The 20,358-nt window shown below is 46.9% G+C and overlaps 1 protein-coding gene across 3 annotated transcripts in view; it reads right to left on the reverse strand.

Annotated features, from left to right (window-relative positions):
* Positions 1–20,358, reverse strand: part of LOC147452035 (putative LRR receptor-like serine/threonine-protein kinase At1g05700) — a 129,781-nt gene continuing 109,423 nt past the window's right edge. For all 3 annotated transcript variants that reach the window (XM_086517866.1, XM_086517864.1, XM_086517865.1), the window contains one exon: positions 1–672. In XM_086517866.1, coding sequence (XP_086373992.1) covers positions 394–672 — 279 coding nt within the window. In that variant the 3' untranslated portion in view covers positions 1–393. The remainder of the gene's footprint in view (positions 673–20,358) is intronic.

Genomic DNA, 20,358 nt, shown 5'->3' on the forward strand with positions numbered 1-20,358 from the left:
GGGAGAGAATAATAATCACATGCTGATTGAGGAAAAAAACTCGCTAGTAGTTTTGGGCTTTAAATTCGTGTGACCCTTAATTTATGAGGGTGGGTTACAAAATGCATTTCATACCCAACCATACGCCTACATTTTCATATGTCTGTGTGAGGAATCATTGTTAATTGTAACCCACAAATGGCCTACATGTGTACATGCTATGCCCAATCATTAACTGAAAGAATGGATGTCCCGGAGGAGAGGGATTTTCTAACTATATTTGTAATATACAGCAAACAACAAAGACCACTCTCACTCAAGAACTATGTTACATATACACAAAAAGTGACAGACCTAATCACTGAAGAATCATTACCCATAGCTACTCCATTGCTAACATATCTCTTTTTCCGATTATCCACTCAGACCAGAAGAAGACAGCGGAGCCTCTGAGTCATTTGAACTGTTCGAGTCATCTAGCACTGCGAAGACAACATGATGGCCCACTGCACTCTTATTTGCCTCCTTTAACTCTATTGCAAGCTCAGTCATGCTCGGCCTTCCATCTACATTACTATCAGTAGCTTGTAATGCCAGCTTAACAACTTTTGACAAGGTGGCCTTACTATAAGTTCCTTGTAAAGAAACATCTGCTATGAGCTCATGGTTACCACCGTCATACATTTTGCGAACCTGCAGCCGGAATGAAGCATATTATGATTAGATATTCGATGCCAGCATTGCACTAGGCCTTGCAGCATGGAAGTTGGCATATGTACAAGATGAGAATTTGAATGCATGAACACTTGCGCATGCACATACACAGTGCAAGTGCACTCAACGTCACTGTGTAATGGCAGATCCAAAAATGCTTCTTGTTATCCATGATAACCATGGTGTGCACTGTGTACACACATCCATGCTCGTGCTTGCATGTAAAAGTGGTGTCTGTAGGCATGGATGTGCATGCGAACATGTGGTAATGCTTGATTATTTTGCCCAAACTGCTATGACAACAAAGAAATAACTGATCTGACACACATGAACAGTATTGGAAATGCAGCTGACCATTCATTAAAAACGACAGTCGACTAGTTTGACACTCCAGAAACAAACGCATGTTTTGAGAACAAGTGAAGGCACACCAGCAGTTTTAAACATAAATACAAAGATGAATCAAGGTTTCATCCATATTGTCTGATTGCAAAGATCATTAAGCCCATGGCAATTTGTAAATATCTACAGAGGGTCCCCCTATGCTAAAGAAATGTTTCTCTTTCTATGAAACACATTCAAAATCTGCGAGGTAGAATTTGTATCCATTATTGCAACGTATTCTTCATTGATTCCAAAACACTATGGATGTACTATGAATATTCTCAATATGATGCTGGAAGAGAAACAGAACATAGCTCTTATTCGACCTATGGGATCAACGTAAAGCTTGCTGTATGAAATTGCAACGTCTCGTTACGATTGGATGTCGGAGCAATCCAGGATTCCATCAGAGGGAGGGACATCATTTTCTACTCAGAGCCCAGAGAAAGCACACTCCCGAGGAAGACTGGATATAGATGGGAGAGCACATGTAGGTTGGTGACTCGTAATGAACACGGTTACATAGGATCAGGAGGAGTAGCGATGTTTTTTAGGGAATAGTTACACCCTATCGTCCAGGGGGTTCGCAGAAATGAGAGTGCCCACTATATGTGGGTTACAAATAGAGCCGAGGAGGGCAGAGCTCTCTACATTGCCATATGTTACTTCCCTCATAGCACATGTCATTATGCTTCGCCTAAGAGACGGTCATAAAACATGATACTAGTTGACGATATTTGGGGGTTTTCGAGGGATGGAGATGTCATCCAATGCTAGGAAGGTATGTCATCAGGCATCCTTCTTTGACACTTCCAAGGAGATGTTGAGAGAGCTAGACTTTAGAGAGATGGGGCTCTCCACTGCAAAGACCCATGAGAGAGTTCACGGAATGATTACCATTTTATACTTTCTCCATAGTGCACCTCCTTAGCTCTCATATGATTGTACCCTTTCCCATATGTTTTGAGTTGACGTATTATGTGATGGGGATATAGGTTAGGCTTGCATACCTACCCACTCTAGGTATAGGTCTCCTCTCTCTCTCTCTCTCTCTCTCTCTCTCTCTCTTTTTGGAAAAAGTCAGGGCTGTATATTACTGAGTACAATATAATCCCCAGCAGATGCCAAAATAGCCTATCACGTGGGGTGTACAAGCTGAATGTAAGGAGGAGAGCCACTATAGTGACAACGCGACTAGAACTATCTCATGGTGGTCGGTGTGATGAGTGGAGGAGAAACCACCGAGGCGGGGCATAATGCCACGTAATCTGGCCACCTGTAAGTGTGAAGAATAGTGGGGATCGAGCCCAACGCCGAAGGAAGGCAAATGGGCGTGCATCGGCTGCTCGAGATGTACCTGAGGATGAATCCCACTGCCAAATCAGGGTATGAATGATGTCCAGCCAAATGGCAGTGAGGGTATCCTGAAGGAGCTGTGGAGCCGCACTTAGAATGTGGAGACAACGAGCTCTCCAAACATTCCATAGTGTAATACTAGTGATGACTGAAAAAACTTCATCACGTGTCTGAGAATCCTCCTGCCAAGCAATCTATGGTAGCATAGCCAAAGTACCTCGCCGATAACCAGTCGATGTGAGCAAAAAGGCTGGATCTGTCTCTCTCTCTCTCTCTCAGGGAGGAGCGCGTCTGCAGAGCCTGCACAGAGGAGGTGGAGAGTGAGGAGCACTTTGTATGTAGATGCAGAGCATACACTGAGATCAGAGGCAGGTATGAGGCCCTATTCAGAGGACAGCCCACTCTCCGAGAGATCATGGACTCTCGAGATCAGAGACAGCTCGGACGGTTCTTACTAGAGATACAGAGCCATCGGGACACACTACTACAGCCACACACAGCTACACAGACAGAGGGGAGACAGTCGCAGCTCACAGACTTCTTTCAGAGGATTACCGCCCCTCCCCCACCAGACACTCAGAGGGGAGTGACACTCCCACAGGCGGAGGTGAGCCGAGCTAGACGACGACCACGAGTCACAGGCTACAGGGGCGCGAGCTCCCACCACCGACAGATCGAGGAGATCCGAGCCCGGGAGCGCCGTGCCACTGAGGAGCGAGTGGCCCGGATGAGGGCCGACCCGACAGCTTTCATCCGGGCAGCCTTGGCACCAGACCCGCCCATGTACCACATCTTACATCCCCCCATTAGTACAGGATGGAGCTAGATAGCTTGATGCATTCTCATGATTGTACTACCTTGAGCATATAGACATGCATATACCCCTAGAGATAGAGCTCCATCCCTCCTCAGATACCCCACTACCTACACTCAGTTCAGTTTTGTATCAGTTTTTGTTTCATTTGTCTTTCCGATAGACGGATGACATACACACCATGTACATTTGATTTGTCTCATAGGCCGATTTCGGCCTGACATAGACGTTAAAAATCTTTCTTTCTTTCTTTCTTTCTCTCTCTCTCTCTCTCTCTCTCTCTCTCTCTCTCTCTCTCTCTCTCTCTCTCTCTCTCTCTCTCTCTCTCTCTCTCTTATGGGAAGCATCGATCGAAGAAGTGCCAATGGCTTCCCCCACATGTAAGAAGACGCATACCTCGCCAGCCACACACAAAGCCTCCATGCGGACAAGGAAGAGGATGTCGGCAATAGAGAAGGAAATGAGATAATGGAGAAATGAAGTGGAAGAGTGAAGGAAGGAGAGGAACACTACTCTTCAAAGATGGGAGTGAAGAAAAAAATGGCAACCGTAGGCGGATCACTTCCCTCGAGGAGAACGTGGTCATCCAAGATTCCATCATCCGAGATCTACAAGGTAAGCTTCTTGAAGCCAAAAGCGGGCGACTTGAAGAAGGGGGAATTTCAGCCTTCCATGATAGAGGAGCTGAACACAATCAAAGAACAAGTGCTCGTCATCAAGGAGGAGGAGGAAATGAAGACATCTTGGGTTGAGGTCATCACCAAGACACACTTTCTTTTGGAGGTGGCCGAGAAGTGGATCAAGGTCGCCAAGACAGGGAAAGGTAAAGAGGCTTCTTCTACACCTACCATCATTAACATGACCCTCCAAGAAGAGCGAAGAAGGCGGGTACATGCCTTACATGTGAGGATCACCCGCCTCAAGGATGTTGACAATGTTGAAAAAGAGGTCACAAGCCTCATGTCCATGATAGGATGGAGAAGCCTTTACACACAAAGGTATCGAGGGTGGGCAAGAGTGAAATCCCAACAAAGTCCTCAAAGGATGGAGCACTCATACTACGTTTCCCCTCTTTGGAGGAGGAGGAGTTCTTGAAGTAGCTCTCAATCCTCAAGAAGACATGCATTTTTCTCGATGATGATTTCACCCTCTTGTAGTAGTTGGCACACATGAGAGGCCAGAGATTACAAAAACAAGGGAGAAGGGAAAGATTGCCTTCTACAGAGATGGTCGGGTGGTGATTGTAGAGCGACGCTTTACATGGCGGTGTGAGACCTATGGGACCATATTGAAGATGGCAGCCTCGAATTGTTATGAATCGTATTGGTTGGATGTGGGCGCCCTTGAGGATGGCTTTTGGGACAGGGAAATTATATGCTTCTCAGAGACTCATCACGCCCTTGGACAAATGATGCAGACTGACACGGGATCTGACCATGGGAGCAGAAGATGGGATATAGATAGGAGACAAGAGAAGAGATCTGAGCATGGGAGCAGAGGATCTGGGGGAGTAGCAGTATTATTCAGAGAGGAGCTACAGCCCATTCTACACATTGTATGAAGAGATGATCATGCTAGATAAATGTGGGTGAGATCGAGGGCTGACATAGGCCGATTTTTATACATTGCCATATGCTACTTTCCCCCCGTACATCAGTCTATGCTAGGCCTAGAGGGTAGTCACCTTTCTTTGTCCTAGACGATGACATATGAGAATAATTTTCCAGGGATGGTGACATCATCCTCCTACGGGACTTCAATGCTTGGACAAGTAATGCTCACACAGTCTTCACAAGGGTAGGGCACGTATGAGACGGATTTAGTGTATCTATGTGGATTTCCGCAAAGCATTTTACATGGTGCCCACAGCCATATTGATGCGTAGACTATAGGAGATGGGAGTGCCCATTGAATTAATTTGGGGCATCATGGCACTATACAAAGCAATGGTGGGACATGTACGCACTCCAAAGGGGACATCTGATTTAGTTCACTCCACTATTGGAGTGAGAAAAGGTTTTCCATTGTCTCCTACTCTCTTTGGTATGTATATAGATGAGGTTTCTCATTACATTGATGGAGAGGGTGACAGAGGTGCCCAATTGGCAGGGACATGGGTTCCATTGTTGCTATATGCTGATGATATGTAATGGGAGAGCACCACATGCCAGCAGGAAAGAACAGATTGGACTTTTAGACGCTGCAAAACAACTGAATTAAAATTACAATGCACATGAGACAGGGAGTGGCGAAGTTCCAGCCCCACAGAGCACTAGCCCCAAATGATGGCGCCCCATTCGATATTTCTTTATATTGCTTCAACACAAAACAACGCCGGCAACATTGCTCTACATCTTCACACCGAAGCATGCCAGAGAGTGAGCCCCTCGTTCCTTTATAAAGGCCCTTGGCCATCAAAAGCAATTTACATGAAAAGCATCAATTCTAAAAGCATCTGGCCCCAAAATCTAGCACCAAAAATGGCCAACGCAAATCACGGAAACCCATAAATTGCCATCCAGCACAAAATCCAAGTCTTTGTGCACTGCTACATCAACATGTCAACGCGTTTGCGGAGGGTCCATACAACAACCCCGTGCCATCCTTCTACGCCAGTCTATGAGCGCGAGCGCTTTATGTTTAGGCCCCATCAGATGGGGTATCATAAGTTGGAAAGACTTTCTTCTTCTTCTTCTCCTCTTGCTAGGGTTTAGGCTAGCCCTCAACCAAGATCTGCAGGTTGGCTAGGGTTAGGGCTAGGGTGCCCAACCCTCTAGGTATTCAATGGCTAGAACGTTCAGAAGCATACATCAACCATGTCAACGGCTACAAGACTGAAGATCATTGTCGTGCTCTCTTGATCCCTGGCCGAAGCCGTGGAACAAGAGCCAAAGGAAGTGCATCCTTGTCATGGAAAAGTGGCCGGAGGAGCTGTCTTGGAGTAAAGGAGCGAGCACTTGTAAACTAGGAACCAAAGTAGTCAGAAGAACATCCCATAGTGGAAACTATTGCCGACTCTAACCATACTCACATGGTGGGAGGGATCGATGTAGAATGGTCCACGGAAAAAACCAGCGGTAAACAGTTGTAGTCCTCTATATGGAGCCACTGTATGGCTCCTATGCTCCGTGTCAGTGTGTCTGTAGCAATTCATGATGGAATGCAGCCTGCCCACGTCTGGATAGTCTGCAAGGTGTGGTAGAGGACAAAATCTATAACTGAAACCTCTGTCCATGTCTCTCTGCCAATTAAAGGTAGGAAGGAGCGCACGGGACTCTTCCTACTTCCTAGAAGAGAGCATGCCTTCTGTGCACGTCAAAAAATGTATAGCCTAGCCAAAAACAGACCAGTAATGTCACCGCTATACTCAGCTCTAGAAAACTGTCAAGCTGGAGGTGCAGAAGCTATGAAGAATCTAGGAACATGAGGGGGTGGTGGGGCGCATAGTAGAGGTGCAGAGGATGGAGTGTCATGGGTGGGGATGGTCAGGTGGGGTTGTGCTATAGTGTCAGTGGGTGGAAGCGGAAGGAAAGAAGGGGTTGGTAAAGATGGTAGAGATGGGAAATCTGTCTCCATAGCTAAAAGCGAGGAAGCTTTGGGTGGATGCCGTGAAGTAGAGGGTATGTCTTGTACCTAAGACCTGTGAGACTCTTGGGGAGACAGGTTGTCGAGGTGGTGAATATGGTCCTGCTGGAGGCGGCGCCTGCAGAAAAGTATGACAACGAGGGGCCTTCTGCCAACCACTCGTTGTGCCATGAGGTGGGGGATGTTGTGGCTCAGAGCGACGCGGAGGATGGAAAGGGCAGTCTCTCACCATGTGCCCAATGCAAATTGATGGCATTCAAGACACTGATCTCGGCACCTAGTTTTACCAACCTCTGTAGGAAAACCTGGTCTATAGTGGGATCGCGAAGTCGTTCTGCTTCCAGGAAATGAGTATCCCCGGGTGATAGACCTATATCTGTGGTGTGCCGATCTTTGTAACCATTGAACCTGATATAACCAAGCCCCACCTAGCAGCAACACCAGTAACACAACCTGAAAGATCAACTAGGAGCGATGGAAAGGAGAGAGTGACTGAAAAGCGAGGAATCCTTTACTGGCGATCAAACTCCTCAACATTGAACTCTAGAACCAGCAGTCGGCGGGTCCCTACAACAATAGGAGAGCGATTGTAGAGAGGCTCGGCACAACAGACGTCTGAAAGCTGCACCTGAAAGATGCCACAACCCAGCATGATGAGTTCCAAGATGCTGCCGCCGAGAGCAAATTGGAGCCACTCTCGAACTGTGCCACATGAGGGGAGAGGCCCACCATGCGCCCAACCAGTGTGCAGCCTAGGTAATGTCTAGTGGCCGCCTTGATACTGGCTGGGTCTTCCGTAGTCAAGTCATATGTCCAAGCGAAGGGTGCGTGGGCCGTCGTCGTGAAGTCCGGTGCAAGTGTGGTGGCCGCCATGAAGCAAGAACTAACCAAGGGTAGAAATCGGAGCATTCTCTCTCTCTCTCTCTCTCTCTCTCTCTCTCTCTCTCTCTCTCTCTCTCTCTCTCTCTCTCTCTCTCTCTGTGCCAGCATTTTCATTAAGGAGCGCAGCAGAGACTAGATTGACAAGAGCCCATGCAGCATTGGGTAGATTGGAAAGGATGTGTTCACAAGTTCAGTTTCAGGAGCCTCGGACGAAGCTCTGGCTCTTTGATACTTTTGTGGCTTCTGCATTGCTTTATGGAGCTGAGATTTGGGGACCTTTACTAGATAATCATGGGAGGACAGGCCGCAGTGATGGATGGGGGGACATGGAGAAGCCTCTGGTCTCTATGATCTCGCGGCTCATTAGAGCCAAGGCTTCAGTACCACCTGCTATTGTACGAGCAGAGCTAGCTGCCCCCCACTGGTGGTTGAGGCGCTCACCAAATCTGTCTCCTTCATACACTGCATGTGGGAACTTCCTAGAGACAAATATGCACGCCTTGCACTTGAGTCCTCTCGACAGTTAGCCATGCAGGGAAATACAGCATGCTAGTACGGGGAGATGACATCATGGTTTCAGGCGCATGGGTTCAGCATAGACAGATTGCCCCCCTTCCAGTACTCACTGGATGCGCCCTCTCTGACTCTTACACAATCCGAGATAACCAGGCTCGTTCGCCAAGACCTAACTCAGCTAGACACCAAGAGGACATGGATACAGCCAGCACAGGAGCTAGGCACGAAGATGGCTTTCTACAGAGAGCATCTCCTCCAGCTTACAGAGGATGGTTTTGTGACGAGGCCCAGATACATGGACACCCACTTGTCTCATGGAATACGATGTGCTATTAACCAGATACACACATCTTCACACCAGCTGCAGATCGAGACCGCGAGATACAACTGAATACCAGCAAAAGCCAGGACATGCCCCCTGTGTGACATTGAGCCTGAAACAGAGTTGCACTACACATGCCACTCCCCCGTCTAGTACGAGATACGAGGCCGCTTCCATTGCTTGTTCAGAGAGGGCTTTGGACCATTCTCTATAGTCATGCGGTACGAGGATCAGAGATGCCAGGGTTTGTTTTTGCTCGAGCTGCGCAGACACAGAGAGAGCCTGATAAGAGGAGAGGCTAGCCAGTATCAGAGACAGATCACACACGCTTCTTTAGAGCTGCCACTGAACACCCGGAGGAGTTACTACCACAGCAGAGCCCGCCGCTTTACACCAGAGGCATACTGATCGACCGAGTGACTGAGCTAGGGAGATCCAGACGCCCACGACTGCGGAGGACTACACAGCATCGACGGAGGCTGCATCAGAGGATTCGGGTCACTTTGGCTCGACATGCACGACGCCCGATCAAACTACTGACCATGGAGGAGATTGATGAGATCCGCCAGCGGACCGATGCTGGATCTCCTGTGATCTAGCTATCCCAGCTGGTTGTTTAGCTGCTTAGTCCACACCTAGCTTAGGATTCCAAAGTATTTTATTTTGTCATTTTGTCATCCTGTCATTTTGTCATCTTGTTACTCTGACTTTGTATCAGATCCACCACAATGTAACTTTCTGGTCTCATAGGTCACTTTGGCCTTTTGAAGACGTTAATATAACATTTCATCTCATCTCATCTCTCTCTCTCTCTCTCTCTCTCTCTCTCTCTCTCTCTCTCTCTCTCTCTCTCTCCCCCCAAAACCCTAGTCATAGCATCATTTCTGCCTCCACAGTCCCCGCAGGGCGAGGAACAGCCCTATGGAGGGCGTCAAACCCCAGCCTAGTCCCCTAGAAGCCTAAGCGCAGCAACCTTCAACAACCTTTTGCTCTATTGTTGGTCCAATTTTATCGACGATGGCGAGAGAAACTCTGCTGGTGATGCCGCCCATCTCAGCAGAGCCCCCAGGAGGACGACTTGTTTATGATGCAACAGTTGTCTCGTACACACGCTTTCCGCAGTTCTAATTCGCGTTCAAAAGTGAGCTCAGGACAGCCGACCCACTCCATTAATCTTCATTAGAAGCTCCTCGAAGAAGCACCGGCAGCTACAGGCCTTGACAGATTAAAATTGGGTTCTCTTTGAGCATTAGGTCACACAGTAAGGCCTATAGCCAAACACAAAGGCTCCAACATGTCTTTTGGTACCCCAATCTCCCGCACAAGCAAAAGCTTTCTAGCAGTGGCAGCTACACCAGAGAAGGACTCCGCCGCTCAACAAGAAGCAAGGATTACAAATCTGGAGGCTAAGGTGCAAGAACTCATCGAGGAGAACAGAAAACTGAAGGAACGCTTGCATAAACTTGAGGAAAGAAAGAACCAGAGAGCCAAGCTCTGCTTGCAAAAGCACAAGAAGTTAAATCCTCCCTCGCCGAGAGTGTCATAGAAGTCCAAAAGAAAGCTCAGGAGGCAGCCCATGAAGAGATTGACACCAAGATACAAGCGGCCATACAAGAGTGCCGACTAAAAGAATCTCTTGGCCTCAAGGTCCGTATTGGGGGGCTCCACCCACCATGGTGCACTAATGAAGACACCCTCAAAGAAGCCATCACTAAACTTAATAAAATTCTTCAACCAGTTTAGATCAAGCCTAAAACTGTTTGTTGGATCAACGACACACATAGGCATGTGCCACCCAAGCACTATATCCTCACTTTCAAGGACAAAGAGCAGCGGACCAAGTTGCTGCGTCAATCCCGACTCTTGAAGGGAACAAAGCTTTGGATCGCCGAAGAATAACCACGACGCAACTTAAGATGAAAGCAAGCGAACTCAAGAGGATGCACAAAGCCCGCAAGCAAGGTAAATGGGCAGTCTATCGAGACGGTAAAGCCATCATTCAAGAATTCCGAACTCCCAAACCAGCTATCTCCTCGCCTGAGCCCCCTTAGGGTTTTTGTTTAGCATTTTTGTTCTTTTCTTCCATGCTTTTTGATGGACCCCCAATCCTTAACTGATATGTATCAAACGTCCTCACATACGTAGAGCGACCGTTATGCTTTGTTTTTGGATCCATGGGTCATATCTGACCTCCGTAGCACTCACCCTCTCCAGTCATTACTTCTATAGAGATGTGGACACAATATGAATCCTCTCTATACACAGTAGCAGAGCAGTTACAATTGCCAGACCTGTCGGAGCCCTATCCTCCCACTTCTACATTCTTCATAGTAGAGATGATGAGGCGAGCCATGGGTAGATTGCACACGATCATGATGGTATAGTGGCAGGGCATTTCGTACATGCTAGGGATCAAATTGATGGTTTTTTGGCCTTTACGTTCAACAAGGCCATGTGTGAGGGGTTTCTTGAGACTTGGAGTACATCTACAATTGTACCACTACTTAAGTCTGAAGATCCAAACCTGCAAATTAACTATTGCAATATCATGATTGGCCACTCATTGGCCAAGCTATATTCATCTATACTTGAGCATGAGTTGAGTTAACTTGAGTAGATGAACAGAGAGGGTGAACGAGCTTCAACGCAGGCTGGACTTTAAGAGGGCATTCTCTACACTTGATCATATTTTCACGCTTAGAGCAATCATTAAGGAAGACAGAGCACTAGAGGAGGATTTATTGTAGCTTTGTTGATTCCCGCAAAGACTTTGACATGGTCTCCAGAGCCAGCGACTACAAAACTTGGGAATCCAACACGAGCTTGTGTGGGGTATCATGGCGTTGTATGAGACAATTATAGGTAGAGTACAGACAACAGAGGGTCTTTCAGAGCCTGTTCACTCTACTAATGGGGTGAAGCAAGGATGCCCACTTTCTCCGGATTGTATAGTGATGAGAGTTCCTACTATTTTGAGACTGCAGGGGATAGAGGCACATAGTTGTCACGTACATGGATACCTCCGTCCTCTATTGCTTTATGCCGATGATATTGTGCTTATTTCAGAATCGATGTCACGTGACACGTCTCAACCCTATGTGTCCGTGGACAAGCTACAGCATGATCAGGGTTCAGTCAGTCCAGTCAGTTTAGATTAGCAGTGATCTGGCACTTTTGTGAGTCTATTCGTAGACCGTGCATGCCCAGCCACTTAGCATAGATGCATATCCTCCGGTTGCACACAACATGATCATCGGAATTCCCATCAGAATCCATTAGCATCAGTTAGGGGAATTTTCCAATGCATTTAGCCTATTTTCCTATTTATTGGTATTTTCACTTATTATTTTTAAGTGACTTTCCAACAAAAGTAGGTAGAGCAATTTTGCTAAGTTAATATATAAGCAAACCCAAGTTAGCACTTTCTGGCAGAAGAGGCAGCAGGAGCTTCCCGCTCAACAGGCAACCTCTCAACAGTACCCCCCCTCAGCATCAGATCCATCGCCATCACCTCCCATCCCCTTGGCGTTTTTCACAGCATCTCCCATCGCCTTGAAGTTTCCCCCTTCTGGCGATAGTCCCCCTGCAGATCAGCCCCAAGGCCTAGCGTTTTGGAATCTCTGCCCTCAGCAAAAACGCCAGCAATAGATCAGCCTATCAGCGTTTTTCAGCTTTTTTAGCAGGTGTTCTCAGGGTTTTTTGCAGCGTTTCCAGCAGGAGCTTTCAGCCCTAAAAACGCAGCCTGGCCAGACTTAGCACTTCAGCGTTTTACCATCAGCATGAACCCCCTGCAAGATACACCATTTTCAGCCATAACCACAGCAAGAAAACAGTCATTTTCGGCCTCGAAACAGCCACCGAATTCAGCCCATAAAAGATCACAGTTTTCAGCCACGAAGTCGCCGTCGTCATCACCCTCGTCATCGGCATAGTCCCATTGCATCAGTCCATTGCATACGCATTGTACACTTTTGTGCAATCAAGTAGACCACTCTCGCCGACGAGAGTGGGGCCTTCGGAGGAGGGTTTTACAACCTCTCGGTGTCGTATCTCTTCTCTCTCCTTCTCTCAGTCTCATTCACTTGCACGCACAATATCCACTTACTTTGTTCGTGATCATAGCACTCTCCATAAGACGGAAAGCTCTCTCTTTCCCTAAGAACTAAAAGGAACCTTGAGCAATAAAGATCACTAATCTTGAGAAAATACAGCATACATTGGTATCAGAGCTTTGGAAGTGTTCTGCATTACTCAAGGAAAGAACCACAAGAATTTTTTTGCTTGTTGCGGTCGCACGATCCCAAGTTCTCTTGGGCGTGTCGATTCCTAATCCTGTTTTGTTGAAGAGTGACAGGAATCCCAAGAAAGGTCTTGTCCAACCTCCCCTTGTGTCTCTTTTTACTCATTGAGAGCGGACCGTGCACTTAGTGGCCGGCCAATCGACGTGAGGTGGGAAAAAGCAACCTTGGTGTGAGCGCAAGGCAGCCAAGGGGTGCGCCCGTAGAAAAGGGTAGAACTCGGGTGAAGAGAAGATCCTTCTCCAACGCGATTTGCAAGCGAAAGAAAACCTCAAGAACCTCAAGAACCCAAGATTCTCACGAATCAAGGACCTCAAGACCCTCAAGAACCCAAGTTCCTCGCGAGCTTAAGAACCAAAGATCCTAGTGCATGGTCATCACCCGAAGCGGCAAGGATACTTCGCATTCAGGTGATGAGCATGAGAGAGGCGACGAAGGATTCTCCCCACCAGGAGATTTTTCCAACCCTCCCCCTTCACCATCTACGCCACGAGTTGTCCTCACTCCTATGGAGATGATGGTCAAGTCGATGTTGGACATGATGGCACAACAACAAGAAACGAATCGAGTCGCATTGGCACGACTCACAAGCAAAGCAGAAGAACAAGCAGCAAAGGACCGTGCACAAGAAGCCAAGGACCGCGAGCGCGATGAAAGAAACGCCACACTTGCCGCAAAACAAGAAGAAAATCGCCTTGCTCAGGATCGTGAGCACCTTGCTCTTGCCACAAAACAAGAAGAAAATCGACTTGCTTTCGAACACGAGCGCGATGAACGAGAGGCTCAAAGGGAGATTCGTCATCAAGAACTTATTTCCCACATCCTAGCCTCGAAGACCGAACCACCCAAAGATCGTGGAAGTTCGTCAAGTGGCGCAAGCCACGACCCGGATTCCAACCATCCAGTTACAGAAAAGTTTACTTTCAGTAAGTATGACGGTAAGATGGACGCTACAGTTATTCATTCTTGGTTGCATCAATTTAATGCTTATTTTGCGACAACTAACAAGACAGGAAATAGCAAAGTTTTAACGGCAGCTATGAACCTTGCCGGTGATGCCATTAATTGGTACCACGCATGGCAAGAGGCACAGCTAGCTGCGCACCTTGAGGCAGCCGACGATTTCACGCCCCTCTTTTAGTTGGGCTGATTTCCAAGACAAGCTCAAGGCACGGTTTATGCCACCTCAATACCTCGCACGATTGAAGGACGATTGGCGTGCTCTCAAGCAAAATGGTATGCCGGTTATGTCTTTTTCTAATTGTGTTTTGCAGCCAGGTACCCAATTACGCATGTCGGATGATGAGCGCAAAGAGGCTTTTCTCTTTGGATTGGACGAGTATATCAAGTACGATGTCGAGGTATTCGATCCAATCGATCTCAACAAGGCAGTAGCGATTGCTCTAGCACAGGAGATGAAGCACAACAAGGGAAAACCTAAGGACAACAAGACTTCCACAAGTACCTCGCAGACTTCTCAGAACCCGCAGAACGGTAAGAACGGTAAGAATGGTAAGAATGATAACTCTTCTAACCAATCTTCCAACAGTCTCTCATCAAAGAATTCTTCCAATGAATCTAAGGGTAAGACTAACACAACTGCTAAACCTAAGCTTACGCAAGATGAAAAGGTAGCACAAGGAATTGCAGGAGGATACATCACGTCGGAAGAACAAAGTACTTATTCTAAGAAAGGTCGTTGTTTTCATTGTCACATTAAGGGTCACATAAAACGAACATGTCCTAAGCTTGAATAGAATGAATCTAAAGAACCCACATCACCCACTACATCTGTCAATGCAATGAATGATAACACGGGTGTGCCCAAAGTTTCTCAGGACCCTCCCATTGATGATTCTGTCATTAAATGTTATGGTCATTCATCGGGGCACCGTTGTCATATTGTTTGACCTAGGTAGTATGCATGATGTGATCAGTTCCTCTCTTGTTGAGAAAGCCCGCCTCGAAGTTAGTCCGAGATCTCCTATCGAGGTCTCTGGCTTTTGTCTTGGTATGGACGCTCTCATCACCGAGGAATGCCTTGATGTGTTGTTTGCAATCCAACAGACTGCCTTCACTAGAAAATTTGTTGTTTCTCCTCTCTCAGGATATGATATGATTTTAGGCATTAAGTGGTTTCGTGAGACTGATGCTGTCATAAAATTTGCGGCTAACACTAACTCTCAATGCCGACAGTGATTCTCCTACTGTCTTTCATGGAGTGGATACTTCTCCTTCTCCATCTCTCATTGCTAATGTGCAGGACAAGGTTGAAAGGATTCGAGATAAGGAGACTCTCTCAGTCTCTTTTTCTCCAAAGCATGACACACAGAACTTGCATGATTATGAGAAGCATGATGATTTGAAGGATAATGATTTGCATGATGATTTGGATGATAAAGAACAGCATGATGATTTGCATGAAGCAGATGTGATTGTTCACAAGGATGATGTGTTAGTTGATGCTTTTTCTAGCAAAGCTAACCTCGTTGTAGATTCGATCAATCACCAAGAGTCGATCTTGGCTTTCGAGCGAGATCCACAGATCCCCCACAAGAAGATTCGATAGATCCCGAAGAAGCGATCTTGGCTCTCGAGCCTAGGTCCACAGAACCCTCACAGGAAGTATTGTGTGTTCGCATGATTGATACGCACGCATTGTTCAAGTGTTTCATTCGTAAAGGTTTCCTGTATTTTAGTCAGCATTGTTATGTGATCCCTTTTTCTAGGCATGACATATTGTATGTTGAGCATGTTTCTATCATGGATGAGCACGAATGTATGCGGATTTTTCGTAAAAAGCTGAAAAGTTTGTATGTCAGGAAGTCACATTCCATGTCTCTTCCTTGGCATGACACAGGTTCTAAACGAGTACATGACCGTATGAGCACCAAGCATGGGCATTTCCATTGTGATTTGCCACAGTTGATTGATTTCGATCAAACAGAAAAGATTCGACCTCATTGTTTGCATGTGTTTGATGAACGGTTTGTCACTCCGTCTCTATGTTCATCTACATCGCATACACAGTCTTTAGCGAAGACAAGATTTTTTTCCTTCACTTTACATAGAATGGGTAGGTTCATGGTTTTGTGTTGGAGATGGTTTCAGGAATTTTCAGCCATGGAGATTCTTGAAGACGGAAGAAGCAGAACTCTAGAAGAAGTTAACGCAAGGCAGGAGATTCGGAAGATTTTGTATCACTTTCGGCGCGGCCCAAAGAAGCAAGCGTTGCAGACCTTTATGAAGTTCAAGTACCGCACGACCCACACATCAGAGTGGGCCGGCGAAGAGTCCCTTCCAGGATTCCGGATGCTATTGGCGATCTTCCTCGACGCCATACAGTTCGGTACCAGTACCTCACTTTGAAAAGGAGGGGATGTCACGTGACATATCTCAACCCTATGTGTCCGTGGACAAGCTAAAGCATGATCAGGGTTCAGTCAGTCCAGTCAGTTTAGATTAGCAGTGATCTGGCACTTTTGTGAGTCTATTCGTAGACCATGCATGCCCAATCACTTAGCATAGATGCATATCCTCCGGTTGCACACAGCATGATCATCGGAATTCCCATCAGAATCCATTAGCATCAGTTAGGGGAATTTTCCAATGCATTTAGCCTATTTTCCTATTTATTGGTATTTTCACTTATTATTTTTAAGTGACTTTCCAACAAAAGTAGGTAGGGCAATTTTGCTAAGTTAATATATAAGCAAACCCAAGTTAGCACTTTCTGGCAGAAGAGGCAGCAGGAGCTTCCCGCTCAACAGGCAACCTCTCAGCAGTACCCCCCCTCAACATCAGATCCATCGCCATCACCTCCCATCCCCTTGGCGTTTTTCACAGCATCTCCCATCGCCTTGAAGTTCCCCCCTTCTGGCGATAGTCCCCCTGTAGATCAGCCCCAAGGCCTAGAGTTTTGGAATCTCTGCCCTCAGAAAAAACGCCAGCAACAGATCAGCCTATCAGCGTTTTTCAGCTTTTTTAGCAGGTGTTCTCAGCGTTTTTTGCAGCGTTTCCAGCAGGAGCTTTCAGCCCTAAAAACGCAGCCTGGCCAGACACAGCATTTCAGCGTTTTACCATCAGCATGAACCCCCGCAAGATCCACCATTTTCAGCCATAACCACAGCAAGAAAACAGTCATTTTCGGCCTCGAAACAGCCACCGAATTCAGCCCATAAAAGATCACAGTTTTCAGCCACGAAGTCGCCGTCGTCATCACCCTCGTCATCGGCATAGTCCCATTGCATCAGTCCATTGCATACGCATTGTACACTTTTGTGCAATCAAGTAGACCACTTTCGCCGACGAGAGTGGGGCCTTCGGAGGAGGGTTTTACAACCTCTCGGTGTCATATCTCTTCTCTCTCCTTCTCTCAGTCTCATTCACTTGCACGCACAATATCCACTTACTTTGTTCGTGATCATAGCACTCTCCATAAGACGGAAAGCTCTCTCTTTCCCTAAGAACTAAAAGGAACCTTGAGCAATAAAGATCACTAATCTTGAGAAAATACAACATTCATTCCGCTGCACCTTACAATCAACAAAGGGTATGCAAAGACATCTAGATGCATTATATGCTTAAGCACATGATAGTGGGCTCTCCATCACAGAGTAACAGGGAACGGGGGAATGGAAATGGTACGGTGTTCCGTTGCAGGGCATAACTAGAACTCGGGACGGAACAGGCGGAACGATGGGCGGAACGGGACTGGGCGGAATGGCAGTTCAAAAAAAGTAGCCGTTTTCAGATTTTAAAAACATTCTTGCCGTTTGGGCCTTGGGCGCCTTGTGAAATTTGAACGTTTAGGGAGAGGGGGAGGGCTCTAGCCTCTCCTATTTAAAGCCTCATGGGCAAGCTCAATTTCACCCCTCCCTCAAGGCTTAAGCTCATTGCTCAAGCCTTATTGTCATCCCTCCGTCCTGCGTCAAGCTCCCAATCTCAAGCTCTCTCCTTCTCCCTTGGGCCTCAAGGCTTTAAGGCTCAAGCTTGAAAGTTGAAGCTCCATCTCTCCCTCACTCTCCCTCTCTCCATCTCTCCCTCAAGGCTAACTCTTGAGCTTTGAAGCTCCATCTCTTCCTCTTCCCTCAAGCCTCAAGGCTCTCTCCCTCTATCTTGGGCCTCAAGGCTTTAAGCCTCAAGGCTCAAGCTCCATTTCTCCCTTTCTCTCCCTCTCCCCCTCTTTCGCTCAAGGCTCAAGCTTGAAGCTCCATTGACGGTTTGAACTTTGACCACCTCTCTCTCTCTCTCTCTCTCTCTCAAGCTCTGAAGCTCCCTCCCTCTCTCAAGTCTCATCACTTATGGCCCAACCTTCCGCATCAAGTGAATGTGTACCCTTGGATGCGAAGAAGAAGGATGAAGCTTCATGGTGGGACGAAGTGCATTCCCGAGTGTTGGGAAAGGCCGGTGGTGCACGTGCATGGAAGTGCAAACTATGTGGCTTTGAACGGCAATCCGGCACAACCAAAGTCCGTGCTCACCTCCTTAAGCTAGAGGGACAACAAGTAGCAATATGCAAGGCGGTCAACGAGCAATTGTTGAAGGTATTTGAAGCAAAGGATGCCGCCATCAAAGCCAACAAAGAAGAGAAAGTAGCCAAGCCGAAGCGTCCCAAAATGAACCCCAACGACTTGGTTTTTCCCTCTTCTACACCTTCTTCAACGGTTGGTGGTGATATTAATGCGGCAACGACCGAGATGGCGGCGATATCATTTCGCTCTGCATTTGCAATGCCTAATACTACTCCGGTCTCCACTCCCAAATCTCACCAACGCACCCTACATACCACTTGGGATCCAAAAAAAAAGGAGGATGTGGATGCAAGTGTTTCCCGCTTTTTCTATCATGATCACATCCCCTTCATAAAGGCTCGATAAGACTTACTATGATCTATCATTTTCTCACAATCAATCATCTCGATTCTCATTCTCATCTAAATAGTAAATCCTAAGACCTCTTGAGTGCACTGTGTAGGTCGTCGGAGTACTTCAAGACTATGTGCACGAGGATTGGAGAGTATGGGGCATGCTACCTCACAAAGATGCAACAAGACCACCGCCGAGCATGCATGCCTAGCGTCAAGAAATCTCTTAAAGAAGGCGGTATACCGAGCTGGTAGGGTCATCATTGATAGCAAGACCATCGCATAGGGACTCGCAACCTCCCTATGGGACATATGAGGAGATCCACCTCACAGTTTGGAGCCAAGGTGATACCAAACGTACTATACGTGACGTATATATACGTATTGTATGTTGTTCCGTACAGGAAAACATTGTACGTAAAAATATCTACTCTTGTAAAAAAAACTCAATTTACCAAACTTTCTAGGACATTTTTGATAAAAAACAAGAGAGGGCAACAACTTTTAGAGACAATTAATTTACAAGACAACCACATATTGTGTAACTTACTGCAAGAGACATTAAAGTTTAGACGACATTGATCATTGAACGGGCATATTAAGCTCAAATGAGAACTGGTTTGGTCTCCCATAAGTCAGCAAAAATGCCTCAAAAACCCTCAGCCACGCTTATCTTCCAAAAAAAAAGTGCCTTGTACGGATCGATCTGTACCGTATGGATCCTATAGTACGTTTGTACGGTATGGAACGGATCCGTACGTACGTTTTGATCCTACCTTGTTTGGAACTGCAATGAAGATCTATGGACACATCCAAAGAGGCTTGAGGAGGTGATGAGAAGACGGGACATCATTCTTCTGACAGAGACAGACGAGAGTCCAAAGCAAAGTCTACCAAAGATCCAAGGCTTTCCCTCACATCGTGAGAGCACCTACCAGCACACCACACGAGGGTCGGGAGGGGTGGCTATACTCTTCAGACAAGGACTTCGGAGCACGATACAGATTGTTGCACGAGACCCACAAGCCCGTTACCTTTGGATCCGCTTTGAGCTATCACAGGTCAAAACTATCTACATCGTCCTCTGCTACTTCGCCCCCTCAGGCTCCAGATTTGCTACTACAAAGACAGCAAGGGAGAAGGAGGAGAGATCATCCCCATACACATGCATGTCAGATGAGATTATGGAGTACTTTACACTAGGGGAAGCCTTCCTTACGAGGGATTTCAAAGCCAGGACAGGCAAGAATCAATGTGAGACATACGACACAGAGGACCAAGTGACACTACTCGCCATACAGGAGGCAGCAGGAGCGGGAGGGGCAGGAGCGGATCTAACAGGTACCACAGTCCACATTATACTATATGTTGATAACACTGTGCTGATTCCAGAGTCACTAAAGGGCCTACAGAACCATCTGAGAGCTTTAGATGAGTATTGTACAAACACGGGACTCACAGTGAATCTTGGGAAAACCAAGATCATGATCTTCCACACCTCTAGAGCACGGAAGATCCCGGAAATTGCAGAGGCTGAAAAAGCAATGAGCGACGCATACTGGCTGCTTTTTGGCTACGCAAGAAGTTGGAGAGAGAGAAAGGGTTGATTTTGCCTTACTTTACCGACTCTCATTGAGAGAGA

This window comes from Adiantum capillus-veneris, chromosome 8, assembly GCF_014529385.1.
Source record: "Adiantum capillus-veneris isolate H3 chromosome 8, ASM1452938v2, whole genome shotgun sequence".
NCBI lineage: Eukaryota > Viridiplantae > Streptophyta > Polypodiopsida > Polypodiales > Pteridaceae > Adiantum > Adiantum capillus-veneris.